This window comes from Gavia stellata, chromosome 36 (genome assembly GCF_030936135.1).
Source record: "Gavia stellata isolate bGavSte3 chromosome 36, bGavSte3.hap2, whole genome shotgun sequence".
NCBI lineage: Eukaryota > Metazoa > Chordata > Aves > Gaviiformes > Gaviidae > Gavia > Gavia stellata.
Genome location: NC_082629.1, coordinates 1,232,499 through 1,249,454, shown reverse-complemented (window position 1 = coordinate 1,249,454; position 16,956 = coordinate 1,232,499). Strand labels below are relative to the sequence as shown.

At 62.4% G+C, this 16,956-nt stretch overlaps 2 protein-coding genes across 2 annotated transcripts; both read left to right on the top strand.

Moving 5' to 3' along the window:
• Positions 1–4,142: 4,142 nt before the first annotated feature.
• On the top strand, positions 4,143–6,350 carry FIGNL2 (fidgetin like 2). Its single transcript, XM_059832879.1, has one exon. The coding sequence runs from the start codon at positions 4,149–4,151 to the stop codon at positions 6,348–6,350; it is 2,202 nt and encodes a 733-aa protein (XP_059688862.1). The 5' UTR covers positions 4,143–4,148.
• Positions 6,351–13,358: 7,008 nt separating this feature from the next.
• Positions 13,359–14,042, top strand: TMDD1 (transmembrane and death domain 1). Its single transcript, XM_059832751.1, has one exon. The coding sequence runs from the start codon at positions 13,359–13,361 to the stop codon at positions 14,040–14,042; it is 684 nt and encodes a 227-aa protein (XP_059688734.1).
• The last annotated feature ends 2,914 nt before the right edge of the window (positions 14,043–16,956 follow it).

Genomic DNA, 16,956 nt, shown 5'->3' with positions numbered 1-16,956 from the left:
CTCGTGGTAATGCCACTGCACTTTGCTTACGCTGCTCTTAGGACACAGGGATGAACCCCAGCCCAGGACAAGCTCCTGGCAGCAGAAGCTGAGAAGATCATCAGGAAATGCCTCATTTAAAAAAAAGAAAAAGTCATTCCCCTGTCTCCCGTTTGCTGGGCAGTCTTGGGCAAGTCTGTTCTCTCCTCCTGCATTTTTTTCCCAGCTTGTCTTTAGCCCTGAAGACATCGCTGCGGCTGCTGCAAGACCTGCAGCATCTCTGCATGGGTGCAAAAACCTCTTGATGCCATGAATCCCGCTGCAGCGGCAAAGCTGTCGGTGCGCAAGTTGCATTGATGTGAGGCTGCATTCCTGCTGTGGGTGCTTGGTCCAGGGTCTCGCCTGGACCCACCTTCAGGTGCTGGTAGCAAAATCCAGCACGGAAGATCCATCGTGCACAACATCCCTGATGTGAGAAGTCTCGGTGACGGCCGGGCTGTGAAACGGGACTCCCGGCATCCAGGTTTGCTCCTTCTGCGCCCAAAGTTTGCACGTCAGAGAATCAAAAAGCTGGGAGTCCGGGCAAACCCTGGAACCAGGACGGGCTCTCCCTGCCCGGGAAGCCGATCGCATCGGGCCACGCTGCTGCGGGTAATTGCCGGGATAATGAAACTGCTCAACGTCTTTTGAAAAAGGCATAAATCATCCAAGCGGGCAGCTCTGCAGAAAAAGGAGCTGTCAGCGTTTAAACCAGCAAGACAGCGGCAGGACGAGCAAAGCGTCGCGGCGGCGGCTCACCGGCTCGTTGCTGCACCGGGAGCCGAAGGGCGGCAGCGCCTGCTCCCTCCCAAGGGCTGCGATGCTTCTGCAGAGCTGCCCAAGGGGACGTCGGGACACATCCAGCGCTGGCACTGCGGGGCTGCAGATCGCTCCCTCCGGGGTGACCTCCTGCGGGGCCGGGCCCTCTTCCCGGGGCGCGGGTGCTCGGGGGGTTTGGCCGGATTTAAACCCTGGCTTTAGTGCATCCTCACCTCGAGCGTGTTTGCTCTTGTGCGCTCCCTCTCCTTCTTCGCCCTCCAAATCCATTCCCACCCTCTCCCGATCGCCCGAGGGATGCTGGATTGCCGCAGCCATCAGCATATGCTGCCTGTGGGTCATCTCTCTATTCGCCGGCGTAGGTTTTGCCGTGAGTTTTTATGCACCGGCATTAGCCATGGGCGCGTGTACGTGGGACCTGAGCACAGAAAATACGTGTCCGTGCGTGCGTACGTGGCGTGCTCTGCTTACGAGGGCCGTGGATGAGAAACCTGCGCTCCAACAAAGGCGGCCCGCGGCGGGATGCTGCTCGGGGCAGCCCTGCGTCCCCGCAGCCTCGTGGCTGCGCCTGAAATCCCCCCGGCCAGAGCTTTTCCCGGGGGGGCGGCGGCGGCGGCGGGAGGGAGCGCACCCCATCCCCACGGCCGAGCCGTTGGACACCCTCGGCGGTGCGCCCCGCTAAAGAGCCCCCGAACAAAAGCCCAGTTCAGAGTCGCTGCTGAATAGATTAACAAGATTTCCATAATTAGGGCGGGCGGGAACAATAGGATTCTCCCCTGCCCAGCCCCCCCTGGCCGCCTTTGTCTTGCGCTGGGGATAATGGGCAGCAGCGAGGGTGGGAACCGGCCCGGCCATTTGGTCACTGGACAGTAATTTTCTCACACTGCCAAGGGGAGCATTGAAACATCTGTCCCGCTCCGCCGCCTCATTCACCTCCCATTTCAACCCCTGACAACTTCTCCCTGCCCGCCCGCCCTCCCCCTCCGCCCGGTTTTCCAGGGTGCGACCGGCCTTTCCGGGGCTTTCGGCTTTTCTTCTCCCGAACGCAGCTCGGCTTTAAAGGGGGCGGATGGAGGCGGGTTCGCTTCTCCGTGCCTTCGCGCTCGGGTTTGCTTTGGTGGCGGCCGTGCTCGTGCAAACCCGTGCCCGTGCGTCCCCCTCCCTGCCCCTTTGCTCGCCGCGGCGTCGATGGTTTTACACAGGGACAGGGCTGGAGGAGCACCCCCGGCCCGCGCCGCGATGGCGGGTGTCCAGCCGCACGCCGTGGCGTTGGCCACACTCTTGCAGGCTCCTAGAAAAGCAGTTCCCATCACCGTGCTGCTTTGTAGACGCCAGTTTCTAGCTGGCGTCGGAGCAGCGGGCTTCGGGCGCTGCTGTGGGGAATTGCTGGGCGCTCCTCGGCGAAACGACCGCTGTCGTCGGGGTTTGTGCCCGTCCTCGGGCTGTGTTGCCCTCGGAAATCAAGCTGCCGTATCGCAGGAGACAACGGACGCAGAGTTGCCTGGGCTGTGGGCTGCCAGGTCCTCCCTTCTCCAGGAGCGGTGGGTGAGGGTGAGGGTGTCCGTGCTGCCGTCGAGCGCGGCTGCTCCCCGCCTTCAGAAGAAACAGCCTGGAAATGCTGCCGGGATTTGCCGGTCGTGGTGGCAGCACTTTGTTCTTGCCGTGCTGCTCCACACCGAGCCCCGTGCCACGGCGGCCACCTCCCGGGCGCCTCCCAAACCCTTTTCCTCCTCCCTGAGCCCCAGGCATTTGCGGTCTGTATTTTTGGGGGGGCAGAAGCAGCTGTGGTCAGCACCCGCAGCACACCGTGCACCACCGCACAGCGGTCTGAGCAAGGATGGAAACTCCTGGTGCTCTAGTTCCGTCAAAAAAAAAAAAGGAAAATTGAAGTCTTATTCCTCAGGGGGTCACCCAAACCCTCACTTCTCCCTTCAGCAGCGCCTTCTGCTCGCAGGCAGAGGGAAGGGCCCCCTCCGTCCCCCTGCGCCCAGCCGGGCCCTGCGTACGGCTCGGGGACAAGCTGCTGCGGAGCGCAGGCTGGCCGGGCAGCGGTCTCCTTTGTGTCATTAAAAAGGGCCCTTTCCCGCAGGCTGTCGTGGCTGGCTCTGCCTGAATGTTTATCTATCGGGAGCACTTTAATAATGGCCAGTAAATGCAGGGAGGATGCCGGATAAAGCCATGCAAAGCCGCCATTTAAATCCTCTTGTGTAAGTTTGATATCCAAAGTGGAAGTACAAATGCCATATAAGTCAATTAAAGCATTAAGTAATCTAATTGTGCTGTGGTCACAAAGTGGCTTAAAGGCTGAGAGAGGCGAGTGAATGGTGCACGAGGTCCCCCCCCGGCCCCTACTTTAGCCGTCCCCCGGGGCTTGGGGCATAAGGGCAGGGGGGACGGGGGGGACGCGCACCGGGGGTGGGGACGGGGGCACTGCCACCGCCCTCTGCGGGCGCTCGGGGGCCACCCGGTATTCGGGGGCTGGAGCAAGAAAGGGTGACGCCGACATCGGCATCCCCATGATGCGGAGCCGTGGGGTGACAGGGACGTGGGGGGCACGGTGATGCCGGGTCAGTGGGGGGAGCGGGGACCCCCGGCAGGGTCCTGCGGAGCCCCCCGGGATGCGTCTCCCACCCGCTGCCATTGCAGCCCCGGTGCAGGGGTGGGTCCGGACACGGCCGTGGTGTTTCTGTCTTCCCCTTTGCCGGAGAAATTGTTTTGGTGGGGCCATGCGCAGCCCGTCGGTACTGGCACCGATGCCGGCGGTGAGCAGAGGGATGCCGGCAAAGGCTGGCGCTCGGCCCGGGGTGAGCCACGTGCAGGCGTGCGTGTGTGTGTGCAATGCAGCCCCTATTTCCCAGCCACCTGGCTACACGCTATTAATATGCTGTTAATATTATACGCACTGTAATTATAATACTATAATTATACTCTGCTCCAGGTGGAGCATCTCAGGGCAGGGTCATCCTCTGGCTATGTGTGCCGATGCTCGGTACCGCGGTGCTGCCGACAGCGCTGCGGGCTACACCATTTGTATCGCCTTGGCTTGCCGTGGTTTGATAACCTGAGTATTTTATTCTGTTGGACGCTGTGACCGTCCAACCTTGAGTGGGCTGGCTTCTCTGAACTGCTCGTGGTTGCTGTTCCTGCGGGATATTTGCACCGGTGGTGGTCAAGGGGATTTCCGCGTGGAGAAATGTAGAGCGTGAGCGTAGTTTGCAGTCAGGAGGTGCAGTGTGGGCCAGAAGGACGGGGCGGTACGGCGGTTTTTGGAGATACTCAATGCAGAGAGGTGCTCGTCCCTGTTTCGCTGCCCTCACCCTGCACTGTCCTGTGCCCCCCCAGGTCTGTCGAAGATGCACTGGTCACCAGAGCATGCCCAGTCCCTGAACCAGTGGCCGGAGCAGCACCTCGATGTCTCCTCCACCACCTCCTCTCCAGCCCACAAGTCCGACCTCTACCCCAGCACCCGCCAGCGCTTCAACTACGCCTGGGCCAACGACGACATCTCCGCGCTCACCGCCTCCAACCTCCTCAAGAGGTACGCCGAGAAGTACTCGGGGGTGCTGGATGCGCCCTACGAGCGCCCGGCGCTGAGCGGCTACGGGGATGGAGCCTTCGGGCCGGTTAACGGGCAGAAGGGGGACGGGGAGCCCTGGCCGGTGGCGCACGGCTCTGACGGCGCCTACCCCCTGACCCCCATCCACGATGGCCTCCCCGGCGCCAAGGGGGTGGTGCCGCCCGCCGTCCCCCCCAGCGGCGGGGCCATCGGGCTGGGCGGCTCGCCCGTGGTCTCTGCCAACCTCACCGATCCCATGTACCCCGGTAACTCCTGCGGAGGAGCCGCCGCCGGCTCCGGTGGGCTCGGGTCATCTCAAGAATACCCCTCAGGCTACGGTGGCACCTACTTGCCCTCTGGCTACTGCACCCAGCCGGCGGCAGCGCTTCCCCCCCCCCACCCCCCAGCCCTCCATGGCTCGGGGCTCCTGCAGCCCCCGCACCCCTCGCCCGCCCTGGTGCCAGGCTACGGCTCCTCCGGCCCCATGTACAACTATGCCGCCGGCAGCTACCCGCCGCAGCCGGGCTACGGGACCATCCACCCGCCCCATCCGTCCGCCTCCTACCTGCCCTCCGGCATCGCGGCACCCACCCCCATCCCGGCCCCGCCACCCGCCGCCCGCCCGCCCGGGGTCCCCGGCTACGGCTACCAGGGTGCCGGCTTGGCCCCCCTGGCCGTGCCGCCTCTCGGCACCGAGGCGGCGGGCGCCCTGAAGAGGAAGGCTTTCGACATCTCCGGCGGGGAGGATGAGGGGGAGGGCAGGTATAGGAAATACAGCTACGAGCAGCCAAAGTCCCCGTATCCCATGTCGGACAACGGCGAGTGCCGGGGCAATGGGTTCAGCGGCAGCGCCGAGTCCCCCCAGGTGGCCTTCAAGCCCGGGAAGCGGCCGGCGGGAGCCGGGAACGCAGAGGAGCATGCCAACAAGTATGGCGGGCAGCCGATGAAGAGTATGGTCTCACCGCCCTACGGCGCCGGGGATGCTCCGCTGCGGCCGGCAGAGCCCTTCGAGAAGTTCAGCCCCCCCCTCGCCAATGGGGAGCGGGCGGCCGAGCCGGGACCCCCCTTCCCGCTGCGACTGCCCCCCAAAGCGCCGGTCTTCGGCAGCCCGCCGGTGGAGGAGCAGCCCAAGAACGTTGACCCCCTGGTCTTGGAGCTGGTGAACACCAAGATCGTGGAGCGGGGGCCGCCCGTGCAGTGGACGGACATCGCCGGGCAGGTCTCCGTGAAGGCCACCATCGAGGAGGAGCTGGTGTGGCCCATCCTGCGTCCCGGCGCCTACACCGGGGCGAGCCGGCCGCCCCGAACCATCCTGCTGTTCGGTCCCCGCGGCACGGGGAAGACCCTGCTGAGCCGGTGCATCTCCACCCAGCTGGGTTCCACCTTGCTGAAGCTCAGCGGGACAACCCTGCTCTCCACCTGGAAAGCCGAAGCCGAGAAGATCCTGCAGACCGTCTTCTTCGTGGCCAGCTGCCGGCAGCCCGCGGTGGTGCTCATCACCGAGGCCGAGTCCTTGCTGGTGGCCCGGGCTGGCGAGGATGGCAGCCAGCTGAGCAACCTCAAGTCCCAGCTCCTCTCCTACCTGGACAACGTGGCTACCTCATCCGAGCAGAACGTGGTCATCATCGGGACCACCTCCCGGCCTGGCAGCATGGACGAAGCTTCCCACCGGCGCTTCGCCAAGCGGTTCTACATCTCCCCGCCGGACAGCATCGCCCGGCGGCAGATCCTCCATCACGCCCTGGCTCAGCAGAGCTCCTGCCTGAGCGAGCGGGAGATGGCCTCCCTGGTGCAGCACACGGAGAGCTTCTCGGGCAGCGAGCTGGTCCAGCTCTGCCAGCACGCCGGGGCCACCACGCTGCACGGTTTGCCGGGCCAGATCCAGCCCACCTCCTACCAGGACTTCGAGAAGGCGTTCTGCAAGGTCCGCCCCGCCGCCTCCCAGAAGGAGCTGGACTTGTTCCTGGAGTGGGATAAAATGTACGGCACCAGGCACTGACGGCGCGGCGTTGGGGTGACGGGGGCACGGGGATGGACCCTTCGCCCCAGCCCGAGGCTCCGGTTTTGGGACTTGGCCGATGAACGTGGGGTTGGAGGGGCCGGGTTGGGGTCTGCGGGGGCTCCGGTTCTCCCCCAGAGCCGCGCCGGGGCCGGACCCCCTCCTCCCGAAGTGCAAGAGACCCCGGCAGCCCCGACGGCAGCACGACGTACCTCTTCTTTACCATTTCGGACTCGGTCGGGCTTTTCCTCTCCTCGGTTTTTCGGAAGCCGTCGCCCACTGAACTCAGGACAACCTATTTATTATTTTCCCGTTCATCCGTCCCTGGACCAGCGACGCAGCGAGCGGGGCCGGAGGCGCCTCGGGATCCGGCTTTCCGGCGTCGGATGCACGAGCTCCCCCGTCTAGCCAGAGGCTCGGTTATTATTTTTTGGTTTTGATTGCTTTTATTGTTCCTAACAGAAATACCTCGGGCGTCTTTCCAGCAAAGCGGCCCCCTCGCACGTGGCACGAGCAGCCCGGCAGCGATGTCCTGATGGGGGTTTGGGGGGGTGGGGGGGGCACACGAAACCAGGGGGGGTTGGAGTAAAATGCTGTAGATGGTTTAATATACTAGACTTGGGTTTTTATTTTTGTAAGGTATGTAGTATTTTTTTGTTTTTTTTTCTTTTTAACTACTCAGGAAAAGAATTACCTCAGAAAAAAAAAGAAAGAATGTGTTTTTAAAAACTCTTTTTATCTTCTCAGAAAAGGAAAAAGAGATTTTTAAGAGTTTTCAGACCTGGGACAAAGCTGCCTCGCGCGTTTGCTTCCAAAAAGGGTGTCAGAAAGAAGGAAGAAAGAAAAGAAAAAAAACTTGAAGCTGTTACAAAGATGAAAGTTGAATGTATTTTGGGTGCTTTTCACGTATATTATGCCATAATTTTATTTTAATTTTTTTTTTTAACATTGTTATTGTAGCGTTTGGTGGAGTAACGTGTCTTCAACGGAAAGAGTGTTAGTGCCGTAGGTCGGAAGCCGTCGCTAGCACCACTTTTTGGATCAGGCTGGGTCCGTCATCCCCCAGCATCTCCCGCCGCACCGCGGGGCTCGCGGCTGGGGACCGGGGGCGCGGGGGCATCCTCCGTGTCAGGTTTGCACTGGGGATGGGGCCGCGGGGGCCGTCCAGGCTTTGCCGGGGAGGACGCCGGTGACGATGCGGCTGCGAGGGCGTGGCGCTCCCTTTTCCCCCGAAAGAGGGGAATTTTGGCTTCCCACCGCCGTCGCCACCTCCGAGCGCTGAGAAGCCCCAGCAGAGGCTGGCGGTGGCTGCAAAGTTTGGAAAAATCACTTTTCCCCCCCAAAAAGAAGTCTAGCGGGGCTGAGCGGGGGCCGCGGGTTCTGCCCTGGGTGCTCTTTGCCCCCGCGCCGTCCCGGGGGGCCCGGGCTGCGGCGGGTGCTGGGGTCAGGGTAGAGCCCAGCTCCCCCCCCTTGCTGAGCCCCCTCGGACGCACAGCTGCCTACGGCACGTCCGCCTGCCCCCCCGCCTCGCACCGCCAGCGGGGTTGGGGGGGTTTCCCCCCAATTAAAAAACATAATTAATTTTTTTTTTTTTTTTAGAGCTTTCTGTTGTACTGGGGGAGGCAGTTGCTGCGGGGTCACCCACCGGCACCGGCCGCAGCTCAGAGCAGCCCCCCCATAACCTCAGGGCCTGCGTGCGCCGAGGCACACCCCTCCTGGGGCCCCCCCTCGCAGGGGCGAGGTGTCTGCCAGCTTTGGGGTGTTTTCCCAGGTTTTTTGTGCTTTCCCGGCTCCGGGTGCGCGGGAGCGTGCAGGCAGCTGCCTGCAAAGGGCATTACCGGGGCAGACGCCTCCCCCCGTCCTCCAAAAAGTGGTACTGGGTTCCTGAAGACTTTTAATTATTATTATTATCATATTTGACTTTGTACACTCTCTGTAACCATTTCTACCTCATTTTGCAACATATTGTACATGAAAGTATTTAATTCATGTCTTATTAATGTCGGAAAAAGAAATGCTTTTGCGCTGTAATGGTCTACCTCAAGAAATGCTGTATTTTAAAAAGAAAAGTATTACACAGTATTAAAGAGATTACCTGAACGCCCGGCTGCGCGCCTCCAGCGCCGCCCCCCGCCCCGTCAGCCCTGGGGGGTGCTGCTACATGGGGGGGCTCGGGGAGGGGGGGTGCAGGGGCAGGAGGGACATAGGGGGGATTGGGGGGGGCATTTCGGGGAGGGAGGGGTGCATTGCAGCCAGGGGAAGGGCAGCACCTCAGCACCCCCCCTTAGGGATAGTTGGGGGTCCAGGAGTGCCCCGTCGCGCCATTAGGGGTATTGGGGAGTCCGGGTGTGCCCCGTCGCCCCATTAGGGGTGTTGGGGGGTCCAGGTGTGCCCCGTTGACCCATTATGGTGTTGGGGGGTCCGGGTGTGCCCCATCGCCCCATTATGGTGTGGGGGGGTCCGGGTGTGCCCCATCGCCCCATTATGGTGTTGGGGGGTCCAGGTGTGCCCCATCGCCCCATTAGGGTGTTGGGAGGGTCCAGGTGTGCCCCATCGCCCCACTATGGTGTTGGGGGGTCCAGGTGTGCCCCATCGCCCCATTAGGGTGTTGAGGGGGTCCAGGTGTGCCCCATCGCCCCAATAGGGTGTTGGGAGGGTCCAGGTGTGCCCCATTGCCCCATTAGGGCGGAGGTGCGGAGGTGCTGCCTGGGGGCAGCCGGCACCGAGGTCTGGCTGAGGAGGGGTCCCTGCCCAGGCCCGGGGGGCTCAGGGGGGGCTCAGGCAGGTTCAGCTGCTGCCGGCGAGGGCCCGTCCAGCGCCTGCAGGTACGTGGGGCGCCCGGGGGGCTGCAGGGGGGACCGGGGGATGCGGCGGGGGGGTGTCTGGGCTGGCTCGGTTTGGTGCTGGGTTAATTTTCTCTTTGTCAGTCGGGGTGAATTTTTAGCTTTTTTAAGCTGAATTAGTTGCATTGAGCACTGCCGCTCCCCCGCCGTTTATTTCTCAACATTTCATATAATTAATGAATTACGGAGCATTCATTTATCTGGAGGCTTGTGACATCCTCGTCCTGGTTTCTTTTTTTTGTGTGTTAAGTGATATGCTTGGACAATTTTGTACCCTGAAATCAGTTAATTCAGTTAATCAGTTCCCCCGTCTCCGGGGCAGCTTCCGAGTCGTAGGAGCGATGCCGAGTGAGCGGGGCGGCACTTCGCTCCGGTCGGGAGCAGCGTGGCTGTGGTGGGAGCTGCGGCGAAGGCTGCGATGTCGGCGTCACTGTGAGCGTGCAATGGGGGATCCGTGCAGATGCCCCCCGATGCCGGCACTGCCCCGCCGGTCTCCACGGGGAGGGTTTCCCCCACCCGTGGTCCCGTGCGTTCTCAGCAATCCGAGCGCGCTCGCGTCCCCTCCAGCTCTGCGTGGATCCGAGCGCCCGCTCGATGGCCGGAATCTGCGTGTCGATAACCGGAGACACTTCGCCACGAGCTCCGGCCGGCGGCACGGCTCCATGAATGCCAGCCGTGGAAAGCCAGCAGCCCTGACTGGAGCCCAGTGCTCCATCCCCGTCCCCCAGCGTCACTGTGACCCCAAAGGAGGGGACGCTCATCCCTGGTGACCGCGTGGGACCGGACCCGGCTCCCTCCATCCTCACGGGACCCCGGCCATGCCACAGGGATGGGTTTTCGCCCTTTGCTGCTCTTATTAATGAAAGAAAGGGGAAAAGCGGCTCCCAGCCCACGGCTGCTTGTGTGTTTGATTTGTCAAGCGCCTCGGCCAGGGTGATAAACGTACCCCCCCCGTCCCCCCGCGTTCTGTCCCTGCACCCCGCCCGGGAGCGAAGCTCATTAGCAATAGCGGGCGAGCAGCCTGCTGGAGAGCAGCCCCGCAGCCCAGAGCGGAAATAACTGTGGCCATTGGTGCGGCGGCTTCAGGGTGTTCTGGGGGTGGGAGGGCGAGGAACTGGGTGCCGCACCCCCCGGTCCGGGAGGGGACACGGTGGCATCTCTGGCCGGTGGCTGGGAGGTGCCCGGAGCCTTTGTGCTGGCGCTGGTGCCTCCCGAACAATGCGGCAGCTCCGGCCTTTTATCGGGACCCCTGAGGTTACTGTGCTATGAATAAATTACTTGGTGGATGGGCTGCGGAGTCACGAGCCGGGAAAATGGGAGGAAGGCTTCCTCCTCCTCCTCCTCCTCCTCCTCCAGCAAAGGGGTTCTCGGCTCCTCTCCACCTGCTGCGAGCGACGCTGTGCCCGTCCCCGCTCCCAAACCTCACAGATGCTGTTCGCACTTTGCGCCTTTGCTTTGCCCGGCCCCGTGGTGCCGGAGCGAGGTTTGGGGTTCGCCTCGGCCGGTGATCGCGGGCAGCACCGGGCCAGTCTTGGCTTCGAGGGGCGTCCCGGCTCGGCCGCGGCCGGTGGTGTTTGCTTTTGTTGCCGATCGCGGCGGTAGCCGGCACAGGGTCTCCCTCCGTGAGCAAAGGCCCATGGCAGTGCGACGGGGAGGTGGGGATGGGGAGCCCCTCGCTGGGGCTGCGCTGCAGCGTCCAAGCCAGTTATCCCGCCTGGGATAACGGTGTCCAGCCACGCTCTGCCCACGCCAGCCAGGGAAAACGCCAGGCTTGGCCACGGGCTGGTCCTAGCTGGGATGTGCCGGCACAGGGAGGCGAGGCGGACGCTTCCCGGCATCTCTGGTTATTAAAATGAATTTGCAGCTGGACTCTGACTTTTTGGAGACTTGATTCCACAAAACTCGTGAAACCTGCCTGCTCTTCCCAAACCCAGGCCAAGTCCCGTGCGGGACATGCCGGGCTCAGGGCGCCGGCATTCCTGGCATTCCTCCCCGGCCCGGCCACGTGTGCTGCTCGCCCGCTGTCCTCTTCGCCGGGACGGTGGCTCACGCACAAGCGTTTTCCCCTGCCCCGTGGGCCTGGTGCATCTGCCCCGGCTGCGTTTTCCTCCCAGGGAGACCCGGGGAATGGTCCCGGCTCCTCCACGGACCCTCCCGGCACAGCGGGGCGATGCCGCCCGGCCGTCCCCAAGGGATGCTCCCAAATCCTTTGCCAGAAGGGGCGGTGAGGACTGGGAGGAGCCTTTCCAGGAGCGGCAGTGGCAAGATGATGGTGGCAATGGTGTTTGTTAATCCTGAAATCTGGCATCCTTAGAGAAAAATCTTCCTGTCATCAGGGCAAAATTGAACATTACAGGGTTGGGGTTGGCAAAGACCACCCGGCACCGCGTGCTCGTCGCTGCGTCTCCCATCAGGGTGCCGGAGGAGGAACCCACCTTGGCGTGGCGGCAGGAGCGGAGCAGCGAGCAGGGTTTGCTTGTTGGAGAGTTACCTTCTGTAGCACGAGTCAGTAAGGGCATGGAGGAAAAAGCGGTCGCGTCGGAGACGCCCGTGTGACGGCCACTGTCCCCGGCTGGGTTTGGTGTTTTCATGCAGAATTAGTTCATTTTTAGGTTTGGTGCTGGACTTGTAGCCAGGGGATTTACGTGGGAACCTGGGGGGCTCTGAGCCCATTTGATGCCATGGTTCAGCTCTCCTCAAGGCAGAAACTCCTGGAAAACCTTCCTGCGAGTCCCCATGGAGTGGGGTCAGAGCTGAGGCTGAGACCCTGGTGTTGGGGAGAAGGACCCGTCCTCACCCCAAACCCACGCCGGCAAGGGGCGGCTGCAGCGGGAGCTGTTTGCTCGGCGGGTTCGGGGCTCCGCAGCTGCGGTTTCCCATCTTCTCCTTATTTATGCTCCCAAAGGAGCTGCACGGGCCCCTTCCCTCCATCCCCATTAGCCATGCCGGGGAGATGGGACGCGTTTTGGGGCTGCGGTGCCGTGGCTCCCCGGCCCTGGAGCAGGGCTGGCTATTGCTGGTGTCCTAAAAATCCTTGTAGCAGGATGAGGCCCTCGGCACCAGCACGCCCAGCAGCTTTGCTGCTTGGAGGAAGCAAATGTCCCATGGAGCTGGAAGAGGCAACGTGGGAGGATGGAGCCCCATAGCGTGAGCCCGTGCCGACCTCCCGGCCGGGGAATTGCTCCTTCTCCTGCTCTTTGGTCCTGGCTGCTCCCTCCAGCCCGGGTACGGCCCCAGGTACCGACCACAGCCCCGGCACAGCCCCGCGGCCCGAGCCTCCGTGCTGGGGCTTTTTGGGGAGATCTGGGGAAGTCGCAGCTTTATTGCCACCCTGATTAAAAAGCGGGTGCGCTGGTGGCGCGTGGCCGGGGCTGCATTGCCACCTCGTGGTTACGGGGTCCTCGCCCGGTCCCCGAGCAAAACCGCTTTGGTTAACTCGACTCTGCTCCATCGATTTGGGGTGGGAGAGGGAGACGCAGGTTCCCAGCCCAGCGGGGTGTGTGGGGGCTCCGTACCCCCTCCTTGGGGAGGGAAAGAGGAGCTGCTGCTGTTGCCTCGGGGCCTTCAGGCAATGGAAGAGGGTGGTGGAGGTGTCCCAGCGGAGCAGCGGCCATTCCCCATCCCTGTTCTTGCAAATGTGCCGGCAGGGACGGGGGGATGGCGGCTGCAGAGCCCCAACAGACCCACCCGAGCTGCGTCCCGTACAGGCAGGATGCCCCGGGGCGAGGAGGGCATGGGAAGCAAAGGCTATTGTGCCTGGACGGATGGACAGACAGACAGACATCATTGCCAACAGTGAAGGTGCCCTGAAGCCCCTCACAGCCAGCATTAAATTTCCAGCCCTTTGGTTTGGCTCTGCTGGGAATCGAGGACCCATTTGGTGTGTCCCCGTGCTGCGAGCGTGTGGTACCCAAACGGACGGCTCAGAGGGGCTGAACTGGGGAGGGGAGGGATGCTGGGGGGATGCTGGACTTGGGGGGAGGGCCTGAGCTGGGCCACAGCGGTGCGGACAGGAGATGCTCAGCCCTGCGGGGGGACATGGGACGATGCGCAGAACATGCTGGGGACAGCAGAACACGTCCCTGGAACACACGGGCTTGTGAGGTCAGATGGGGGGGGGTGTCTGTGTTCCTGGGCCACCTCGATGCCGAGAGGCACCCGAGCGATGCTGGCGCTGGTGGGACTCATCCTGCTCTTGCTGGCGGTGGGCGGCCAGTGCGAGGACACGGTGGCGGCTAACGTGGGCCGTCACACCATGAGCCGCATCGCCGAGCTGCTGTCGCCCTCCGAGTGCCGCCAGCTCCAGGGGCGGCTGGCGGGGCCCGACGGGGACCTGGGGGAGCGGGAGCTGGAGCGGCTTTCTGAGGAGAACAACCCCATCCGTCCCCGCCGCCGGCGGGACCTCCGCGGCCCCACAGGATGCTCGGAGGCCCTGCGGGACTGGCTGGGGACGGCAGGAGAGGTGACAACCTGGGACCGGCTGGCCCGTGGCCTCCGCCAGATTGGGCGCCTCGACATCGCCCGGGAGCTGGGGAAAAACCTGAACCAGGACAGGAGCCTGGAGCTGCGGAGGAACGTGGAGGAGTACAGCCGCACCGTGCGGCACCTCACCTCCTCCCTGCTGCTGGAGGGCGAGCGGCACGGTGGGGTGCGAGGCAGGAGGGCCCCGGCCGGGGACCTGGGGGACCTGCGCTTCGAGAGGCGGCTGCCCCCCCCGTACACCCGCAGCCTCCTGGGCTGGGTCGGCCCCGTGGTCTCGGGCGTCCTCGGGGGCTTCCTCGCCTCCACCCTCTTCGCCGCGGCCGCCGTGTTCTCCTGCCGCTGGACGCTGGGCTTGGACGCCACCTGAAATTGGGATGTCACCCAAACTGGAGCATCTCCCAGCAGCTGCTGGAGGGAAAAAGAGACCCAGTAAAGCCTTGTGGAGGGGCTGAGGTCCAGCGACCGACCCTGTGTGTTCTCCTGGGCAGGGAGGGTCCCATCCTTGGCTCGGGTCCTGCTGGGGCATCCAGGGCGGGATGTCCACCAGCCATCCCCATCATCCCCGGTTGCGCTGGAGAGGTCCTCGGTCGTCACTGGGTGCCAGAGTGCCCTACGGCAGGGACGGAGCCGGGCAGAGCCCCCTTGGCCACATCCTCGCTGCAGCCCCACGCGCCCCAGGGTGGGGGTCCCCCAGCCTCCTGGTCTCCCCCCAAGCTGGGGGGAGAAAAACTCTGCTGTGTTATGATGCTAAGCCACAACCTGGGGTTAATTATTCATGGGAGAGAGGTTAATTATAATGCCAGTGACCTGATCTGGTGTTGCAGCAGAGATGTTTCGTGCTGCTCGGAGTCGTCCTGGATGACAGCCTTGGCTTTCCTGAAGCCGGGAGCTGGGTGCGAGGAGGATGATCCGCGGGCTTCGCTCCCTTCTTGGTCTGTCTCTTACTTCGGGCTGTTTTTTCTCGCCATTTCTTAGCTGAGGAACTCCCATGCAGTAACTAAAACCCACGGGCTGCGTGTGACAGCGAGGCTCGATGGGGTTCGTGTTGCGGAGGGGGCCGGGGAGGGCAGGATGTGACCTGCTGGGAAAAGTGGCCACGCAGGGGGAAACTGCAAATATCCGAACACTTGCACGTGGAGCTGAGACACCTCGCTGGCTTTTTGTGTGTGATAGTCCTAAAACCGGGAAAGCTGGAGGTCTCCAGGTGATGCTGCCAGGTCTGGCTGCGCCCGTCGGGGGTCCCCGGGCCCCCGCCGCAGCATCTCTGCTGTCCTGGGGTGTCCCCGGCCTCTCCCCGCCGCTGAAACCAAACCAGCACAATGAAAAGGGGTGTGTGGGGGGACCCAAAGTGCTTTGGATCCCATTATAGCCACCTGCATTGCTGTAATTAGAATTAATACCTGTATTTTGTATCAAGAAACAGCTTGCATCAATCTGACCAGCTGGCAGTGGCATGCAAGTAGTGGAGAAGAAAGAGAAGGACAAATAACCCCGAGGGCGGCTTTAAAAGATGAGCGAAACAGTTAACTATTTATGTAATACCCTTTTTTTTCCTAAATGAAATGGTACACTGCCCTGGCAGAGTGCTGGTTCCTGAAGCACCAGCGCAGCCAGTTCCTGGCACAGAGATGCTCCTCTCGGGGCGGCTCCTGACCGTCAGTGAAGGTCGGGGCTCAGCGGCCGCCCCACTTGTGCCGCTGCCGGCCCCGGCATGGGAATCGCAGCTCGGGGGGGTGAAAGGCTGTTTTGCCATCTACCGTGCCGTCCTTCTGCGCTGCGGTGCGTCTGCCTCGGTAGCAGGGAGCCCGATGAGTGGCTCAGCCCAGTGCTGGTGGGATGGTGGGGACCGGAGCTTGGAGGATGCTGTGTGTCTGATGGCATTAGAGCTGAGAGGCATGAGGGCGTTTACTCTGGAGCGGAAGGAGGGGTGGCCCCCTGATAGCCAAAGCTGCTGCTCAGGGGTTGCAGATCTCCCTGGAGCGGCATTTGCAGGGATAGGGGCTACCGCAAGGGAGCACGCGCAGGGTGGTTGTGGCAGAATACGTCCCCTAACGCAATCTAGCACTCAGCCTCCCTAAAGCATGAAAAGCCTGACTGTGTCCTGCTCGGGCTGGCACAAGCTTTGCGTCGAGACTGTGGGGCTTTCGAAGCCGTGACCTGTCCCCCAGGTGAGGAGCCCGGGTGCTTCTGCAGGGCAGGGGCTGGATCTGGACGGCCACGCTTCAGATCGGCCCGACTTGGTAAAGCCACGGCAGGCGTCCTGCCTCCGCCGCTGCTTCCTACTCCTCCAGAAGCGAGGACCTGGCTGAGCCGAGGGCGGTGGACTTTCGGGGACGCAGAGCGGGTGGCTGCCGCTGCGCGAAGGTAACAGAACGACAGGGCAGCCAGGAGGAGTCGTTAAAACAAGACGGATGTACCTCTTTATTGCAAATTCCAAAGTAAAAAGATGTACAGTACAAAGGAACTCCAAGTTCAGGCACTGACCTCCCACCCCCTGTTCTACCACGTTCCTCCCTCCCCCGGCCAGCTTCATCCTCCTCCTCCTCTCTTCGTGTAAACCCCAACAGAGGATAAAACCTGGGAGCGAAAGGGGGGAGCAAGTACAGCACGGGGAAAAAAACAGTGTCATCAACAGGCGATGTGAGCAAAGTGGGAAGACAGCTCTGGCCCCGATGGGAAGGTGGGCGGCAGGAGCCGTGCGGCTTCGGGACGTTTGTGGCAGCGTTTTTGTCACCCCCCCGGTGCCCACTCCGGCTGCGCACCCCCAGTGCCTGTGACTCTCGAGGCGTTACACTCGGTCGCTGAAGACGCCTCACAACACCCCTGTGAGGTAGGGAATGAGCCGCCCGACTTACAGGCGGGCAGAAGCGGGACAGTCCTCCCTCCCCGCGCCCTGCGCCGAGCACGCGCTGCGCTTGTACTGTAGGAGACACCCTCATGCACACACACGTCGCTATAAAATTACAACATGCAGCAAAATGGCAAAGGGGAAATGATTTTTGTTTAACTTTAGTCGTTTTGTAAAAGATCAAACCAGTGTTGTTGTCTGTGTGTGACGCATTGACCCGGCGCGCGCGGGACAGCGCAGCCCGCTGCCCGGGTTTGCTAAGCCAGCCGGCCTTAACCGAGCAGCAAAATTCACGTTTGGGGAATGAATTGGACCAAAACTCTAATAGGAAAAGTAACTTCAAGGTGCTCCCTCGGCCATTTGACTTGCAACAACTTCAGGTCAAGTCCTGCCCTCCGGCGAGGCCGAGGCGATGGCGGGAGCCGGGGCCCTG

What these genes read in the sequence shown, in the direction of transcription:
- FIGNL2 (XM_059832879.1), top strand. Translation starts at nt 4,149, where the DNA reads ATGCACTGGTCACCAGAGCATGCCCAGTCCCTGAACCAGTGGCCGGAG.
- TMDD1 (XM_059832751.1), top strand. Translation starts at nt 13,359, where the DNA reads ATGCTGGCGCTGGTGGGACTCATCCTGCTCTTGCTGGCGGTGGGCGGC.